The sequence below is a fragment of the Protopterus annectens genome, chromosome 16.part0 (assembly GCF_019279795.1).
Source record: "Protopterus annectens isolate FY-2018-M chromosome 16.part0, PAN1.0, whole genome shotgun sequence".
Classification (NCBI taxonomy): Eukaryota; Metazoa; Chordata; order Ceratodontiformes; family Protopteridae; genus Protopterus; species Protopterus annectens.
The window spans coordinates 398,553,505-398,573,504 of NC_056750.1; the positions used below are offsets into that span (position 1 = coordinate 398,553,505).

General features: G+C 38.0%; 1 protein-coding gene across 1 annotated transcript in view; it reads left to right on the forward strand.

The window, feature by feature from the left end:
- The window catches only part of LOC122790603, a 225,588-nt gene that overhangs the window by 12,449 nt on the left and 193,139 nt on the right, over positions 1-20,000 (forward strand). The window contains exon 2 of the mRNA XM_044058130.1: positions 1,813-2,281. Within this exon, the coding sequence (XP_043914065.1) occupies positions 1,813-2,281 (469 nt within the window). The remainder of the gene's footprint in view (positions 1-1,812; positions 2,282-20,000) is intronic.

A 20,000-nucleotide genomic window follows, 5' to 3' on the forward strand; every position in this document is an offset into this window, starting at 1 on the left:
TATTGTTAGTTGCAGTAGTATTAATCACATAACATGAAATGTTAGTGATCTGGGAGATTCTTTTGTTGTATGAATAAACTGTATTTTATGTGCAATATATGAATTAAATATATGAATTAAATATTGATACAAATATACTGAATGATTTCATAACTGTTCCAGGTATGTTAACTGACTCTTTGAAGCTGTCTCACATCCTTGTCCTTATACTTTTTGTGGATTTATAATATCAGGAGAAGCATGCTACACCTGACCTATCTACATTGGAAAAGCATTTATTGTACAAGGACTTTTTATTATATTATACCTTCCAGCAAGTTGGAGAAGAATCCAGATTACTGAATCACTTATCAAACCTGAAGACAGCAAGAAAATAAAAGCACTGCACATCTCTGGTTTTAACAAAATCATACAAAATAGTTTTAATAGGGATTCAATGTATCTTCTTTCCACAGAAACTCGCATCTCTAAATATACTAAATCAGAGATCACACAACCCTGCTAAGGAAAAACTTCCTTGTGTATTTACTTATTTGTTTGTTTATTTAAATCTATGTATTATGTTTTGTTATCTGGTATAAATGACTGATTATGAATTTGAGCCAGTATATCCACAACTTGGGGAAAGACAGTAAGATATACATAAAATGAATACTCTAAACTGAACCTGATACAGTGATGTAAAACAATTATCAAGAGACAAACTAATAACACCATAATAATTGTATTAAAATAAATGTAAGCATATAAAAACGTAGATGGAAGAGTAAGAAAATTAAAACAAAATATACAAGAATGTAAGCAGTATCAAGTGCAACTGACATTCTAAACAAGCTTGTAGGCAGGGGTAGGTAATACAGAAGCAGGTATTAGAATGTCAGGATAATCCTAGAGTATTTTGAGGCAAGAGAGGCTTTGAAAAGGGAAAGGAGAAAAAAAGAAATGCATGTATAATATTTACCAACAAAATTAGAATTATTTATAGGTGAGTTGGTTGTGGGAGATGCATTTGGACTGAGAGCAACCACAGTAACAGCTATGTTACAAATTAGTATTGAAAGCAGGAGTATTTAACTTTGTTAGAGAGAGAGAGAGAGCGCCCATTACTTTTTTCTGGACTGATGCCAGGAGGGGCAAGTGTGTATGGCTGGTGAGAGGCTACTGTAAAACCTTTGATCAAATGTACAAAGTGTGAGTTTTGAAGTTGTTAGTGAATTTAAAGCTCTGAGTAAAGTGTGAAAATAGTCATCATGAGACCAAAGTTTGCAGATAATGGTTGAGGTTAAGCGCTAAGAAAAATATTTGGGCAATCAAAGGAGTCCAAAAACTTGTAGATAACATTGAGGAGGAACAGATCTTCTCTTTTTAAAAACAAGAAACCATCTCAGTATCCCCACAGTTCTGTCATCTCTCTAGTTACATTTCATATTGCTCAATTTCAACAGGTTAATCAGCTATTCCTATTAAAGGTGAATTTATGTGAACAAACCCAAACATCCCAAGGGATCCATAATGCATTTGTTTAATCAAGTATCATTTGCATTTCCTAGAAGTATTAAAATAGCAAGACTGAGCAAATTAAAGTTGTCCACAGAAGGCTGGATTTCAGAAACACTGTCATCAGATTGTTTATAAATGTTTGCATTCCTTTTTATCTATACAGCTCACACCCATTTCCAGAAAATATTGTTCAGAAGATTGTGAATCTGTCCCATCATTCATATCATTTCTATGTGCTAATCAGTATTTCCTCTATATGTATTTCAACTTGATAATCATTTTATAATACCTCATGTTTTTTTTTCCTGTCAGTAGCAGAAACATCTCCTCCTGAGGAAGATATAGAAATTCTTATGTCTGTGTCTATGACTGGAAGGATTTCTTCAGTAGAAATACCTCCAACCACAACTAAGTGTTCATCTTGTTTAAAAGAGCAGCAGTCAACACCTTTTTCTGTAACAGAAATTTCAAGCATTCCAGATGTTTCTAATACAGTCTCCTTTGGCACAATGCAACCTGCTTCCACCAAGCATTTATTCAGCCATGTCCCTACCAGATCAACAGTACCTGCTCTAGTTCACAAAAGACATGGTCCATTAAACAGTGAAAATTCTCAAGCGGTCAACAATGATGCAAGACATACTGTGGGAAAGGATCTTAAAAACCTAAACAGGAGTGCTCAGACTTCTAGAAACGTTACAGATAATGCTGGACCAGCAACACAAGGACCTACAAAAATCAGTACCCAATCCTCTGTAAAGACCAAAGAGACAAGTACAAGGTAAAACAAAGTCTATAGTTTTATTTGAGGTGGTAGTGTATCATTAATGTTCACTGGAACAAGAGAATATATATTTTTTACAAAAACAGACCATTTTTGAAGCTAGTTTAGTTAGCTATGTAGTGAGAGCAATATTTATACCAGGTTCTAGCTTGGATTCTTGTGAAATGTGAAAATTCTTAAAATATACTTGTATAACTGGTTATGCTTTCTTTTATGTCAAAGGCTTGTATAATTATTCCAGAAATAATTTGGTTTGTATTTTCTACCCAACACTATTTTTCTTAATTTTCTTGCCTTTACTAAGAGGGCTCACCTAATACTTTGGCAGGCATTATTTTCCAAAATACCTTGCCATAATGATGTTCTTCAGAAAGATGTGACTGGGGTACTAAGAAAGATGACTATACAATTTTCTAACATATCCATAGTGCTATATGTTTCTCCTATAAACTATTGAGGCATGACCATTAGATGCTTGACCACAACCAATAAATAATTCATCACATACAAACTACCTACACGCATTAAATATGTTTTTTGTAGCAGACAAGACCCCTTGTACCCCATATGTGAGACAAGCCTCTATCCCATCCATTACTTATGTGCACCAACTAAAAATTGTATTGCAGTGGGGAAAGGACAAACTCCCAAATACAGCACAAACTGGTATTACACAAATAGTGATTCTGCAGTGTTATACCAATGATATGGGCTACAGGCAAAGGTAAAACTGACCAGTTTGTAAAGACAGGTACAATTTGTAGGGAAGCAAAATCATCAACTCTCTCAAATGGCTCTGACTTTGGCTCATATTGTTGCCCTTTCTTTTTTTTAATTTCTCCAAATCATTGGATTTTTACTACCACGATGGGAATGGACCCCGTTCCTAAGTCAAAGTACAATTAAAGTTCATGAAATTAGTACTGTTTCAATCTTAGATGTCAGCTAGAAGTGCTCATCGCAGAACCAGCAATGTGCCCAGTACTGACTCCTTCTGCAATTCGTACAGGTATTGATAGCATATCTAAATATGATGTAGATTCTTTTTTTATAAGACCCGTTGCTCCTACTACTATTGGAACTATCTGAGTATCTTTCTTTCACATCGCTCTCGTTTCTGCCTGCAAATCCTGATATTTTATGATTTTGTGCCTCTCTGTATGCAAGACACTGTAGTCATTGGGTGTGGTGATTTCAATGATCAATGCTACTTTTGTCTTCTTTTCTTGGATCACTATATCCGGTTTGCTAGCATCTATCTTTTGAACTGTTGGTAATGGATGATCCCATGTGATGTAGACTTCATCATTTTCTATGATGCTTTGTGCCTCATATTTCCAGAGCTTTTCAGCCAGTTCAATACCATAATGCTTGCACAATCCCCAATGCAACAGTCTTGCCACATTATTATGCTTTTCAGTATACAGTCCTTCTGCCACTAGTATGTTGCAACCAGCAACAAGGTGTAAGATTGTTTCCAATTCGGTTTTACAAATCCTACATTTGTCTGTTTTTCCTACATGTTCAATGGAGTTTTCAAACATGTACACAGCCACTATCTTGGGCCACCAATATTAACCTTTTATCTCCTGACTTGAAATCTCCTCTCCTTAACCATTCTTGCATCTGCTCCTGATCAACATGAGATTCTCCCAGAAGTTTTCTATACTTGCAACTATATTTATGCATTTTCCACATTTCTTGCCTACTCATCTGGTCCTTCACCTTATCTTCTTTCTTTTGTTTTTTGGCACATTCAGTTGCTGCCTGATTTTTATCTACTTCTGGTTTGGTTTTTATTCCTGCTTGACGCCTATATGCTTCTGCTAGATTAAGCAAAGAAGTCATCTTAGATTTATTCTCCTCATGTTTCAAAGCTTTCATTACGTTTGGGTCTAGTGAGGTCAGAAAATATGTATGGAGACCCACAATTGCAGATCTATACATGTAATCAATTTCAAGGAGGCTCATCCCTTCTTTAGAATGAGGAATATATAATCTTGGTATGCACTGGTTTTTATAAATCATTTGGTGAGCATGAAGCATCCTTCTTGTTTTCCGATCTAATCTATCCAATATATTTTGGGGCCAGTCAGTCACTCCAAAACCATAAGTTAGGACAGGAATAGCAAATTGGTTTATAGCTTGGATTTTCTTCCTAGATGTCAGTACTGTTTCAGGATTAATTTAAGTCTTCTGAAATATTCCTAAGTTTTATTCGCATTTGTTCATGTTTTATTGTTGATCCTTCATCAGCTCCCAAATATTTATACAGTCCTTCTTGCTCAAGTTCTTCTATATCACATTCTTGTCCCAAACTAATGTTTTTCTGTTTTAAAGGTTGCTTTTGCACATTTATCAAGACCAAATGACATTCTTATATCATCTGAAAAAGTTTTGGCAACTTGTAGCTGTGCTTTCAGCTCCTCATCTGATGAGTTATACAGTTTTAAATCATCAGCAAAGAGAAGATGACAAGTCTTTACATTTTTTTGTTTTCTAGGAGCCAAATTATCACCATGGCCTAAGCTGTTATGTAGACATGGGCTAAGGGCAAGACAGAATAGTAGCGGTGACAAAGAATCACCCTGGAATATCCCCCTTTGAATTTTTATTCCTGGGATAATAATTTGTCCTTTATCATGGCTTAATTGCAAAGTTGCCTGCCACTGTTTCATGGTCACTGTAATGTACTCAGTGTAGGGTGCATCTTATATATTTTTAAGCACTCTTTTATCCATGAATATGGGATACTATCAAATGCTTTTTTGTAGTCAGTCCATGCCATACTTAGATTCTTCCCCTTTTTACAGTTCTCAACTATTCCTTTATTTGACAACAAACGATACTTTGTTCCATATGACTTTCTTTTATTGCCCTTTTGTTCTACTACCATAATTGAGTTTTCTTCTAAATCACTATAAACTCAATTCCCATGTATAGTTTATACATCATCGGAAGGTGAGTTATTGTCTTTAATTTTTAGGGTAGCTTGCAGGTTCACTCTTTAGAAGAAGCACTGTTTTTTCCTGTTTGCCATGTTGGTGTCTGTTCAGGGTGCAGACATAGATAGTTCTTACTCAAGACTAAGTCTTCGTGCAAAGATGTTAAAACTTTTAGCCAAAAGTTAGGTACTGCATCTGGGCCTGGGGTTTTCCAGTAGAGGCTTTTCTTAACTTTGTTTCAATCTCTTTGGTTGTTACTTCATCCCATTTCATATCTTGTACCTTTGAATGTCTTATTCTTTCTTTAACTTCTTCTATCCATTTAGCATCTTTGTTATGTTCCACAGGATCTTCATAGATACTTCTCCAAAATGTACCTATTTCTTCTTTTTTGGTAGTCTTTCAATTCCTTTTACCTTATTTCCCAATTCTCTATAAAACTTTTTGGATCATCAATAAATTGCTTATTTTGTACTTTTCCTTTATATTTATCTTCATATCTTCTACGTTTTTCAGGACTATGCTGAAATATTTAGTTTATTTGCGATAGTGCATGACATATCCTGGTCTTTTCTAATATTGCGCATTGCTTTTATCACATCTATCTTTCTTAGTATTTTTGTTGATCTGTTCCCTCTTCTATAGTGGTCTAACAGACACACTTCTTGTCTTAACTGCTTCATAGTTTTCTCTATTCGATATTTCCATGATGGCATTCGATTTCTCCCCTTCCTTTCTCTCACTACCCCGTGTTCTTGTGGTAGAACTTTCAATTAATTTAGCTGCACAGTAATATATATTGTTTATTTATGTTATATTGCACGGATCTCTATGAACAGTCCTAATTACTGTGTTCATTTGTTTTATCAGACTTCTGACATTTTGGGTTTTATTAACCTTCTGCAGTCTATTTCTTTCATTGATCTTCATATTATTTATTTATTGACATTTGTTAACCGGGTTTGTCTAACTGGGCTTGTGGCCCATTTTCAGTGGAGACCCGAGGAGAAAAGCTCCAGTAGTACATTTTAAACAAGTACAGTTTTAAACAATATTGATATAATAGCAGTTATAGCAAAAAGATTCACATATGTTAGGTTACATGCATAAAGTTAAAGCTGCATTAAAAAGAAGCTAAGTAACAATTTTACATTGATATAATTCAATAGGTCAACAATAACATTTTTTTTTGTTTGTATCAAATTATGCAAATGCATAGTAGACACAGTGGAGGGAGAGGTGTAGTGAGGTACTAAGTATGGTCCTTTTGAGGGTACATAAAGGGAAGGAAGACTAGGTAGGGTCATGGCAAGGGCAGGTTCTGGAATTGAGAAAATAAGCTTTTAATTCATTTTTAAAGTATGAGGTGTGGGAGATTGAACGTAAGTCAAGGGGAAGTTTGTTCCAAGCATGGGCAAGGGAGTGTTTGTAGAGTAGTTTGCCTACTGACCTTTTTGGGTGGTAGATATCAAGTAATTGTTTGTTAGAAGTGCGGAGGGTCCGGGATGGGATGTAGATGGAGACTAAGAAAGATAGAGATGGACAGAAGGAGGGTTTATAAAGAATATAGTGTAGCATATGAAATTGATAAGATAGCAGAAATTGGGGAAGTTCAAGCCATTGAAGAGAGTTTAAAGAAATGCAGTGGTGGGAGTTGTATGGGGAGTTAGAAGTGAATCTGGCTATTTTATGGTAAGTCTGTTGGAGTTTGTTTAGAGTGGAGGCCTGGCTATTGGTAAGAGCTGGTATCTGTATATGCCTATTAAATCAATCAACTCTTCTCTTAGCTCATTTTCTTCCAAAACTGAGGGCACAGCCATTGTTTTTGTATTTCCTGCTGGCATTCTATAGAAGGTTCTATAACATCTTCCTGTGGCACATTCTCTTCAATTTCATCCTGTGCCATTCGTTGCTCTGTCATATGGGAACACACTGGCCTATCACTCCTCAACATTGGCTGCATCATAGTTTCTAAAATTTCCTGTTCCTTTCCTTGCTGTCTAGCTTCATGTGAACATTTATACTGGTTTCTTGTGGATGGCTCCAAATTATCTTCCTGTGGCGCCTGACCAATTGCTTCCTGTTCCACTGGTTTCCCCTTAATTTGGTGCTTTCTGAATTAGATTTTCTACACTGAATCCTTCACTTCACAGGTACTCCATAACCTCAGTTGCCATTTCTTTAATTTCTCCATTACTGATCTCCTTTTCTACTTTTTCTCTTTGTCTTCTTATTTTTTGTATTGTAAAATGTCTGGATTCCTTTGCCTGTATTTCTCTTCAAATATCTTTTGTGCTGCTCTTTTTACATTGGTTAGTTTTGCTTTCTCCTTTTCATAAATATTACACCAGATTAAATCTCTTTTTCTTTCCCATGTCCATATTTCTTTTTCAGATGTTTCCTGATCTTCCTGTTTCTCCTTACTTTGGGGACTAATTCCATCATGCTGTGATGTAACCTGTGTTAGACCTTCTACACCAAATCCTTCACTTTGCAGGCAGCCCATAACTTTCAACTTCTATTTTTTTTAGCTTCTGCTTTACTAATCTTTTCTACATTCTGTTTTTGTGATATTTTTTTTTGTTGTGAAATTTTTCATATCCATATACCTTTGCCTGTTTTTCCATTTGAATATCTTTGGGGCTGCATTCTTTATATTGATTAATTTGGCTTTCTCCTTTGCATAAATATTGCACCATATCAACTCTCTCTTTCTTTGCCATGTCCATATTTCTTTTTTTATACTTTTCAAATATCTCTTGGTTTTGTTGTTTATATTTTCATACTTCCTCAGATGCTTATTTTTCTAAATAGATCAAAGTTTCTTGATCTATATACTGTCACAAATCTGTTGTATTAACAAATGCAAATTTTCATTTGAAGCTTCTGACAGTTTTTCTTGTGGAAGTATTTTTCTTTCCTCTAATTTCTCTCAATCATTTTGTGTATCTTATGTGTGGAAATTCTGGGCTTTTTGCATAATAGTAACAATACATAATTTCTTTCTTATCCTCAATAGTCCACTCTGTTGTCTTTATGGCTCTTCTTTGGCCTATCAGTTTTTGTGATTTTTGTGGACTGCTACTTCCTTCTACAACAGAGTGCTATCAACCCCCTGGGCCTGGACTAGGAATGTTTCCGTATCTTTTGGATTCTACACTGTCATTATTTTCCAGTCCTGGTACCAGTGTGCCTACCAGGATTGGGTACTTTTTTATCCTGGGTGTTGTGCACCCAGCTATCCCTTAATTTTATGACATACTTCTGTCCATGATATATGCTATATAAATAGTCTATATATTAGTGTCGCCTTGATGAGATTTTGTAGAAAACAGGGTCCACCTTGTGAAGGTACTCAGCAAAACATGGGAATGAATTCAGTTTCAGGACTACTACTCTCCTTTGCTTGCTGACTTTTCATCTCTCCATTCGGACCCCTTTCCCCTATAATGTTTTTGATTTTCTAGTAAATCACATGGCAGTCAAAGTTTGATATGTCTTATGTCTTATTATTCAGAAATACATTTTTACACAAAGCCTCTTATTCTATTAAACTTTTAACTGAATTAGTGCAATATTTAAACATCGTCTTTGATTTTGGGTCTTTGCCCACACCCTCCTATACATAGAGTTGAAAAGTGTATAAGTGGTAGATTACAGGCTTTAATGGTTTTGTGATTAAGTTTATAATCTATTAACAAGCTTCATTCTTTAGTTTTAGATTTGAGGCAAGTATTTCTCCATTTCTTACTGTGTAAGCCAATGCTCACAGAAAACAGAACAACCAAGGCCTTGCTGCCTATTTAACTGCGCATAGGTTTTAAGCAGAAAACTTCAAATGTTTCACCAATTTTCAGTCTCATAACTTGAGAAGTCCCAGTAGTTATGAAAAAAATCCCTGTTCAGTTGCTCATCAGTCTATATCTGCTATATCTGTAAGTTACAAGTTTTCTTGATTTTAGGTACATTATTGCATTAAAATGGATCCACACGGGTGATCAGTTAAAAAATGCAGTTTTATTCCTGCTGAAGTTAGAGATTAATTCTGTCTCACCTCATTTTTTCTCGTTACCACCACTGAAGCAAACTGACTTAAGATGAAACTGGAGTTAATAATATTTTACTTTTTTTTTTTTACTCTGGTGAAGATGCTTAAGATGAAACTGGAGTTAATAATATTTTACTTTTTTTTTACTCTGGTGAAGATGCATATGTGACCAAACATATGAGGACATTGCAAGTACATTGTTTATTAATGACTGTATGGCTCTTGAATTAGTCTGAAAGAGGAGGGTGATTTAAAGACTGACACTTTGGGAGAACTACTTTTCAAAAGGCAGTACAGGTATTATAATATCTTCCTATCTCAGTTCTTTGTTTTGGAGAAAAAGAGAGAAAGTAGTATTTTCTTTTACAATTGCCTCTAAACTTATTTCTGATTAGATGGACTGGTACACTGAGAAGTTTTAATTCAATCATTCTTTAAATAGTTATACTTATTTCAATGTTGAGAAAAGCAGGTAATTATCTAGCCGTTGAAGTGTCCATTTGGATGGTAATATAGAGTTGTAGGTCCTTACTAAGGTACTTATGTTCAAAGAGACTACCAAGAAGCTCAGCCATGTCACCCTGAACTGTTGGGAGACCATCAATCTTCTCCAGTATGTAAGTTTTCTCTCACAGGTCCCAGATGAAAGTTTGTGATCAATCATTAACTCACAAAGACTGGTTATAAAAGTTGCCAGGGAATAACTCTGCTTGATATATAAGGCAGTCTATTCCTGACTCACAGATAAGATACAGGAGATGAATATAATGGAAGCTACATCCACAGATAGACATGTAGTACAGACATGTAGTACCTAATAGTCAAAGACTGACATCTGGTTATCTTTTGGCATTTTGGTGGTTTGAATGCACAACAATTAGGATAGATGAATTCAGTACTTCCTCACCAGATGGTTGAAGACTTTGGATACAAGTCTTCTACTCAGACCCACCTTAAACAATTTAATATAAATCTAGAATTCAGCTTTTTTTGGCTGGTTACTGCCATTAAACTTTTGCAAATATTTTATTACTGTGCATGAGCGTTTTACATGTTGTTTGTTTTGGTTGTGGCTATGGTTGCTTGCATACATCCTGTTACACACATACCTTTGAGTTCTCTTACACTCTCCTGTCAACTGTTTGATATTTCCTCCACTATTTTTGTTTTTTTGTCATCATTTTAGAGAAACTTGCCTGACAATTTTTAAAGTCTTAATCTGAAGAGTGGAATATTTGAACCAACAGAATTGTTTTAGATATATATACTTTAACATTTCTACTATATGTACAAGAATGTGTTTGCAGTTATTATTAAGGGCTATTCTGTCCAGCCATTAGATGACTTTAGTCAACTCTTTCTTTTAATAGACCATTGCTTGTTTTGCTATCCTGGGACTAGACAGTCCGATTACATTTTTGGCCTTCGACTTTTAAGTACTGGATATGTGGATCAAGCTATGACTGGTTCTACTACAATATTTATATATTTATGTTTTCTTTCATTTGACAAGCTGTTACAGAGATACTGACTGACTTTTGTGGACCAGTAATTTCAGCTGGTGTCAACATTTACTAGCAGAGGGGAGAAATGGTGTACTGGATTTGTAAACATTGAGGTCTTTATGGTTCTGGTACTTTTTTTTTATATATTCTTCTGAGCTGCTTTGCCAAAATACTTGACTGCAGTCAGTTATATAGAAACTGCTTTTGCTTTGGCATCATTTTGTATTGATCATTACATCTATATAATTTACGTAGATTTGAAATATGCTATTTTTGTGTTTCTTCAAACTCAGTAATCAGATAATGCTTAAATATGTTTTACTGTCCTTTGAAATGTCAGTTACCTTTTCTTTTGTACACTGCTGATTCTTCATATACTTTAAGTCTACACTATCACATGGACTGCTGCTACACATTTATTCCATTATTTTGTGTATTTTACCATCTCCAACTTATCAGAAACTTGACTGATATTTACTGTCTGTCTGAATGTGACCTGCACAGCATTTGATTGCACATAATTGATTAGGTAAACTTTTCAACATTTCTGCATGCTGTGGAGAATTGTATTGGTGTCATCCTTAAGAGTTGTGCTGTTGGAGCATTACACAATTTGTTAAATCTTTTTGTTATTGCAGGGTCACTTGCCCTGCTGTGCTGGGACTTTAAACAGTCTTCTTTTCTTTCTGAGTTCAGGAATTCTGTGCAGTATGTGGATCAGTCTATGGCTAGCTGTACTAATTTTGTAAGTGTATTTAGTTTAGATTAACCAGATGTTACAACAAAACTGCCACTTGTATTTCCTGTTAGAAAGGGTTGGACCCAACACTGCCTCATCAAACTCACCTACTGCTAGGTTTACATCACTATTATAGATTCCTGGGTACAGTATGTTTTAGATTTACTTTAACAGGATCCATTTTCCATAAATTTATTATCCTAACATGTGCATTTTATGCAGTTAAACCACTACTTAGACTATTGCAATATCATGAATCAAGTTAATCATGAGAGATACTATGGATGATTACAATATAGGGTATATACAATGACATTCATCAACATTTGACTTCTATAGCTGCAGGTAATACAACTGATAATGTACTTTTGCAATGAAAGATGTGTCTACTTGTTGCTGCAGTTAATACTAATACTGTCAGAAATAGATATGTCACTGAAAACCTGCTTATCTACTCATTGTCAATATATATTTTGGTATTACTGAATCTTGGGTGAAATGTCAAATGAAATGAATGTATTCATTGTACCATACTGCCCAGATTTGTAAAAGGAGTTAGCAGACTGCATCACTACACTTCTATTTAAATGTTCGAAGAACAAATGACACTGGTTTTAGAACTTTTAGACCAGTTTTGCAAAGGAACTCCCAGTACACTTTTCATGTATTTGAATCAGCATAATTGGAGTGCAGTTATATGCAGAAAAATCCATAAGCACATAATGTCTCAATTGCTGTTGTCCATTTCTGGAAAATGGCAAGGAGTGCAGATCTGCAGAGATCTCTCAAGACTTTGTGATATTTTGCACTGGGCTTGGCTCTGTGCCACAGGCCTGCAGCTTATCAAAACTTTAAAGCTGTTATTCATTCTGAGGGTGTCCTTATACGGGCACCATGTTATAGCTTTTATAAAGATGGAAAGGGGAAAGATAAGACAGCCAGGCCTAGGGGATAAAGTAGACAAGGGGAAACACAAAAGGAACACATTAAGAGGGTTGTATAAGAGGAGGTGGGAGAGGTTGGGTACCATATTTGTGGTGGAGATAGACCCAATTTTTAAATAAAGGAATTTGAAGAAACATGAAAGAATCTTAGGGAAGCGGTAAGGAATTTTAAAAAGAAAACATAAAACACAAACAAGACAGACAGAAGCAGTGAGGTGGTCTGACAGTAGGAGGGGGCGATAACATATACAGATGGCAGATGTCAAAAGGGAGAGCCTCAAATATTTTCTTATGCTGATGGAACAGGAGGATGATCCCAATGGTATACGGGTTGAAACCTCTGACGAATCAATGGTCAGAGTCATCTGGGACAACATGAATTTTACCCACTGGAGGAGAGATTCATATCAGTCCCAGTGTCTCTCACCACAGCCTCAACCACAGCCTCAACCAGGCCCCAAAGCACATTTTCCTTGCTTTCCAGGCTGCCATTCACTGGGATGTCAACCGGAGTGTAGCCTCCATTATCAAATAGGCAGGGGGGAGGTGGTGAACATTCCTGCACCTGGGAGTTTTGCAGGAGAATTTCCTCAGGCATTTTTGTACTTGTAGAAAAACAGGGCATAAAAGGGAAAGAAAGAAAAGAGAGCGAGAGAGGGAAAGAGAGACTTGAGATAGCAAAATGTCTCATTAAGTGTTAAACAAATGCATTTATTTCAATGCTACAAAATGAGAGAAGTAGCATTTTTATTCCAGCATATGAAACTGTCAGTAACTAATAATATATACCTAATTAGATCTGCATTCATTGTTACTACTGCATTTACTTTAGTATGAGTGAATAACTATCTTAATTTCTGCAGTTAAAGGTCATAAACCATCTGCAATTAAGTAGGGTAACAGTAAATACTCTTTAGTACTGCATCAGGTTCAGCTCTGCTTTCATTTCAGAAATATTGATTACTGACTTCTAGTAGGAACAGCCGTGTGGTGAGACAGTTTCAGATCATCTCACATTCCCAGTGGTGCTTTAAACAAGAGAGATATTAATAACTCAAAATTATAGCTTCTTAGCTTCAGAGTACAAAGAGCATACTGTGGTATGTTGCTGGTGAGTGAAAGCCAAAAAGTGGTAAAAACAAAAAGAGAATGCAGTAGAAAAAACTGCCAGACGGCCTACTGAAACCATAGAGTAATAAGCCCACACATGAAATGTGAATGGCCATCTGCTAATAACTGAGGTGGATATGAAGAGCTAGGATAAAAATTCTGACTTACTAATGATGGAATTACAAAAGATGAATGCTTTCATGATGGAATACATGGCCAAGAATGAGTTTATATTTATATGCATTTAATTTATTTATTTGTGTTTCTCACTGAATATTAACTCAACTGAAAGTTGTGGCTGTGTCTCTACAGTTAGTTCCCCACCCACCCTCCTTGTTCATATTGTGGTGTTAATATTGGTGGCTTTGAAATTGCCAGTCCCTCTTGTAAATTTGTATTTGGATACTCCTTCTGGGCCCACCTCATTTGCTTACTCAACTGAGTGCAGTGAGATCATATTCTGATTTCAGGCACTTCTACTGTGTACAAAGAGAGCATTTGGGAAGGACAACCCCTGTAGCCTCTTAATCCTACTCTGTTTCCTCCCTCAAAAAAACAAACAAACAAATAAATAAATAAAATATATACATATTTTATTCAGCTGCACTTACTGTAACTGTCTTAGTTGCTGTTCTGCGTGCTGTTTAGTCGCTCTTACTCTGCACTTATTACTGCTTGTTAGTAGCCTTCTAATTTACTGCCTTCTGCACTTGTTTTTTAGTCATTTGTTAATTTAATTGCATTTAAACTGTATTTGCCGTAATATTGCTACACACTCAAGTGTGCTAGCCTGCACTGCAATTTGAATTGTATTTACTGTTATTTTCGCTGCTTTTCTGTAAAAAATTCTAAGCTTGTTTCCTGCCTTTCCTGTAACTAGTCTAGTCCAGATACAGACTTGCTGTATCCAGGACTGTTGGTAAGCTTCTGAGCCCTCCAAGCCTTTCTGTGTTGGAGGGAAGCCTTCTAGCTTATCAGTGGGAGTGGTAAGCACTAGGTAGCCTATCTACCACACGAAGAGTGGGTTTTGGCCCAGAAATTGTATTTCATTGGCCGTTTGGGTAGTTTTTCCATCTCTTTCTACTTTCTGGTTTAAAATCCTGTGTTTGCATTTGGTCCCCCGTCTTTCCTGTAACTAGTGTAGTCCAGGTACAGATTTGTTAATGTATCCAGGACTGTTGCTAAGCTTCTGAGCCCCCCAAGCTATTCTGTGTTGGAGAGAAGCCGTCTAGCTTATCAGTGGGAGTGGTAAGCAGTAGGTAACCTATCTATCAAGAAGGAGTGGTTTCTGGCCCAAAAATTATAGTTTATTGGCTGTTTGGGAAGCTTTTCCATCTCTTTCAACCTTCTGATTTAAAAGCCTGTGTTTGCGCTTGTGTCCTGCCATTCCTGTTACTAGTCCAGGTACAGATTTGCTGTATCCAGGACTCTTTGTAAGCTTCTGAGCTCCCAAGCCTTTCCATGTTGGAGGGAAGCCTTCTAGCTCATCAGTGGGAGTGGTAAGCATTAGGTAGCCTATCTACCACAAGAGGAGTGGTCCCTGGCCCAGAAATTGTAGCTATTGGCTGTTTGAGCAGTTTTTTTCCATCTCTTTCAACTTTCTGGTTTGAAAGCTGCACTTGCGCCTGTTTCCCGCATTTCCTGTAACTAGCCTAGTCCAGTTACAGAGTTGCTGTATCCAGGATTGTTAGTAAGCTTCTGAGTCCCCCAAGCCTTTTTGTATTGGAGGAAAGCATTCTAGCTTATCGGTGAGAGTGGTAAGCATTAGGTAGCCTATCTACCACAAAAAGAGTGGTTCCTGGCCCAGAAATTGTAGCTATTGGCCGTTTGGGCAGTTTTTTTCCATCTCTTTCAACTTTCTGATTTAAAAGCTGCACTTGCGCTTGTTTCCCACCTTTCCTGTAACTAGCCTAGTCCAGATACAGAGTTGCTGTATCCAGGACTGTTGGTAAGCTTCTGAGCCCCGCAAGCCTTTCTTTGTTGGAGGAAAGCCTTCTAGCTTATCAGTGGGAGTGGTAAGTACTAGGGAGCCTGTCTACCACAAGAGGAGTTGTTCTTGGCCCAGAAATTGTAGTTTATTGACCATTTGGACAGTTTGTCCATCTCTTTCAACTTTCTGGTTTAAAAGACCACATCTGTGCTTGTTTCTCATCTTTCCTGTAACTAACCTACTGGGTAGCACTAGAAAGCCTTAAACTGATACAAGCCTTCTAGCTTAGAAGAGAGACTTTGTAGTGATTAAGTATCAGTTTTCTGTACTTTCTTGCTGTACTTAACTGTTTTCCGCCTAAACAGCGACTTTCCAGCATTTATTGTGATTCAAAAGCTTGTTTTTTTTCACATATTGTACTTATTTGACTGCCTGCACTTTTAAAAAAAGTCATTTTTTGTTTAAATAATTTGTTTAACTGTTGTAGGCTACACACTAAAGTGCGATAGCGTTTTCTGATCGTTTGTAGTCGTTTAAAGCTGTTTTAAGTGTATTTTTTACTGTTTTTGCCTTATCTTTTCAAAAAAACAAACAAAAACAATTCCTTGTTTCCCACCTTTCTAAGCTAGTATAGTACAGTTTTCAGACTAGTGCTGAATTCAGGGCTGTGTCACAAGTTTCTGAGTTGCCCATATCTTACTTGGATAGAAGGAAGTTTCTCTGTTCACCTGTGAGAGAGGGGAGCTTTGAGCAGTCCATCTGTCCCTGGAGGAGTGGTTCCAGCACAGACGTTAGTAGTTTATTGGCAATTTTGGACTAATTTCTATGTCTTTCATTTCCCTGCTATAAAAAAAACTTTTGCATGGTTTTGTGCGCCATGCAGTGCCGGTTAGCTAGGGTTAAATTATTCCTGGCTCCACTAAGTCTCCTCTTGAGGTTTTCCCTTGAAACTAGTCTGACTCTCAGCCTAAGCACTCAAAAAGCATCCTAGAGCCCAGCATTTGCTCAGACCTAATAGCGAGCACTAATATACCCTGACACTTGATTTCCCAGCAGGGCAAGGCTCTTTATTCACCCCTCACCAACCAAGCAACTAAGCAGCTCACCCTACTATTCAGGCATGACCAAATGGAAATTTCAGGTGTACTCTCCAGTCCAGCTGGTAAATCTGGGTATCCTGAGGCAATGTTACAACTGCCTCATGTACACAGACAACCCTCTCCTCCTACCACAAAACACTAACATATGCGAAAGATGCAATTATACAGCCAAACTGGAGGCTAAGCTGTCTCCACCCAAGACTGGAACAGACAGTCAAGAGGAGAAGGTTAAGACTTGCACCACATCTCCAGCCACACATAGACCTACTAAACCAGCACTGCCAAAAAATACACATAAATACACAAACTCATACTCGGAAGATCTAAATAAAAACTTGCAAAAGCATTAGAGACCTCCAAAGACAGCCAAACAACCTGCACCTCCTGTCACAAGCCAGACAACACATAAAACACAAAATCAGTGTGCCGCATAATCACAGCCCTTAAGGCAAAATAACATACCTAACACACTAGTAACAGGTGACTCTATAGTCAGGCACATTGACGTCCCACTCACTAGGCTGGACAAGCAGAAGGTTACTGTTAGCTGCCTGTCAGGAGCCAGAATCCGCCACATAACACAAACACTCAGGTCACTACAGAACAAGTACAAATATGACTCTGTCATTGTTCATGTTGGTCTGAATGACCTGAGTCGTACCTCCCTGGACTACATGAAAAGAGACATGGAAGAGCTCTCTGATCATGTAGCCTAGGCTGCTATGACCCTGATCCTGAGTAGCATCCTAACCTCACCAAGAAGGATATCTCAGTATAAAGAAAAAAATGATCAATTTCAACAATTGGCTAAGCTTCTGGTGTCATTTAAAAGGGATCCAGTGTCTGTCAGCCTGGGACAACATGCTCAACAAGTCACGTTGCTTCGCAAGAGACGGCTTGCACCTGTCACCCCTAGGCTTTCGAATACTGGCCAAGGCTCTTGCTGCCCTCATAGTGCCTTTTTTAGGCAAGGCTCAAAAGTCAAACCCACCTCCGTAAACAGCACAAGTAACAAAAAACTGAGGGTTATGCTACTCAACGCCAGGAATTTAAATCTCAAAATGCATGCGCTCGAAGTGCTCCTCAGTATGGAGAACGTCGACATCTGTGCAATAATTGAAACCTAGTTCAAGGCTCCAGAGAGCACCACAGCACTACTGGGCTACAACTCGTACCACATGTTTTGGCCACAGAACACAGACCAAAACACAAAAGGAGGGGGTGTATCCATATTCATCAAGGATACCTACACCTCCAGGTTAGTGGTGCAGCATGATACCTCTGAGATCATCCATGTGCAACTAACATCGGGCAAATCTGCAATGCAAATTGTGGCCTGCTACAGATCGCCCTCCATGACCCAGGACCACGACTCCACCTTTCTGGAGACACTGGAAAACATGAAAATCCTACCGAACACCCTGATATTGGGCAATTTCAATTACCCTACCATTAACAGGGAAAACTACTCGAGTACAAACTCCCAGGCCCAGCGCTTCCTGGAATTCATCAACTCAAATGCCCTGGATCAGCTAGAAAACTCCCCCACCAGAGGTGAAAACATATTGGACCTGGTCATCACAAATATGGGCGACAGGTGTTCCACACCAGAGGTCAACCCGTCACTGGTTAGATCAGGTCATAAAGGAATCACTCTGGATGTCCACACCCCACCTCCACCTCCAACTAAGGAAACCACAGTAAAAACTTTTTTAAAGCAAACTTCACCTTACTTAAGACAGAGGCAGTAAGTTTCACAGCCCCACGCTAAAGGATAATGCTGCCCAAGATGCAGAAACCTTTACAAATGCACTCTATGAGCACCTACAAGGATGCATGGATCATGCCAATCCTAACAAAACCAAGACTCACTCCTCTAAGAGAAGTAAGCCAGTCTGGTGGACCCCTGCCATAAACAGGCTATACAATAGAAGGAGGAAACTAGTTCAGAAAAAAAGCAAATCCCAAGAAGGAAAGACATCCCTGATCAGTATCAGTAAGAAACTAAGGTCCCTCATAAAATTATTCAAGGCTAACTTAGAAAGAAAAATAGCTATGGATTCAAAAGATAACCACAAAGCCTTCTTTAGCTATGTTAAAAATCTAAGTGGCAACTCGCAGATATGCATTGAACTAGTGCAAAATAGCACAAAATATACTGAACCTACTGATATTGCCAACATCCTGGCAATTGATTCAGTGCAAACTTCACCCCTCTCTCACCCCTAAAACGGCTCACAACAATACCGGAAAAGTGTAGTGTCCTGGAAATCAGACGCACAGGTGAAAATAGCCCTTTCAAAAGCCAAAAACACAGCATCAATTGGGCCAGATGGTGTCCCAGGCTGCGTCTTGCACGGATTACAGAACGAACTAACCCCCCACCTAAACACGCTGTTCAACCTCAACCTCTTCACAGGCTACGTACCCACAGAATGGCGCACAGCAACAGTTATTCAACACCACAAAGGAGGGGCCACAACTGACCCTGGTAACTATTGCCCAATAAGCCTGACTAGCCTGGTCTGCAAGGCTATGAAGTGCATCATCATGGAACACATTAACAAAGACATTGGGAACCTCCAAACACTTGACCCAACCCAGTTCAGCTTTGTTAAGGGCAGATCATGCCTACTAAACCTGGTTGACTTCTTCGAGACAGTCACCAAGGCCATAGACGAGGGAAAGGTTGTACACACAGCCTACCTTGACCTCAGCAAGGCTTTCGACACCATTCCCCACTCGGATATTACAGAAAAACTCACCAGCCTGAACATAAACCCTTACGTCATGAGATGGATTGCCAACTGGCTTACAGACAGAACTCACACAGTAAGAATAGTGGGCTCCAGGTCCGACTCTAAACCCGTCACAAGTGGTGTCCCGCAAGGCTCGGTCCTGGGACCCCTACTGTTTGGCATATACTTCTCAGAAGTACAGGCAAACACAGGAGGACTATGGCTAACCAAGTTCGCCGATGACTGTAATATGGGAGCCATAATTGACTCTACGGCTGACATGGACATCCTCCAAAAGGGCCCTACTGAGACAGACACCTGGCGTCAAAGTCATGGCCTCAAGCTAAATGCCAAAAAATGCATAGTCATCCCGTCTGGGAAAAAAAAACACCCACAAATTACCACATAGGTGACAGCCCCCTTAATACAGAAGAGGTAATAAGAGATCTGAGGACCCATCATATGCCAAAGTAGTAAGGAAATCCTTCTATGTGGCCCATCTAATTACTAAAGGGTTCACATCTACAAATAAAGAGATTATAGTGCTGATCTACTCATTACTCATCAGACCCATCATAGAGTACAATGCCCCATTTGGGAAGTACGTCACAAGACACTTCCAACAGCTGGAGATACCACAAGAGGATTACTGGCCTC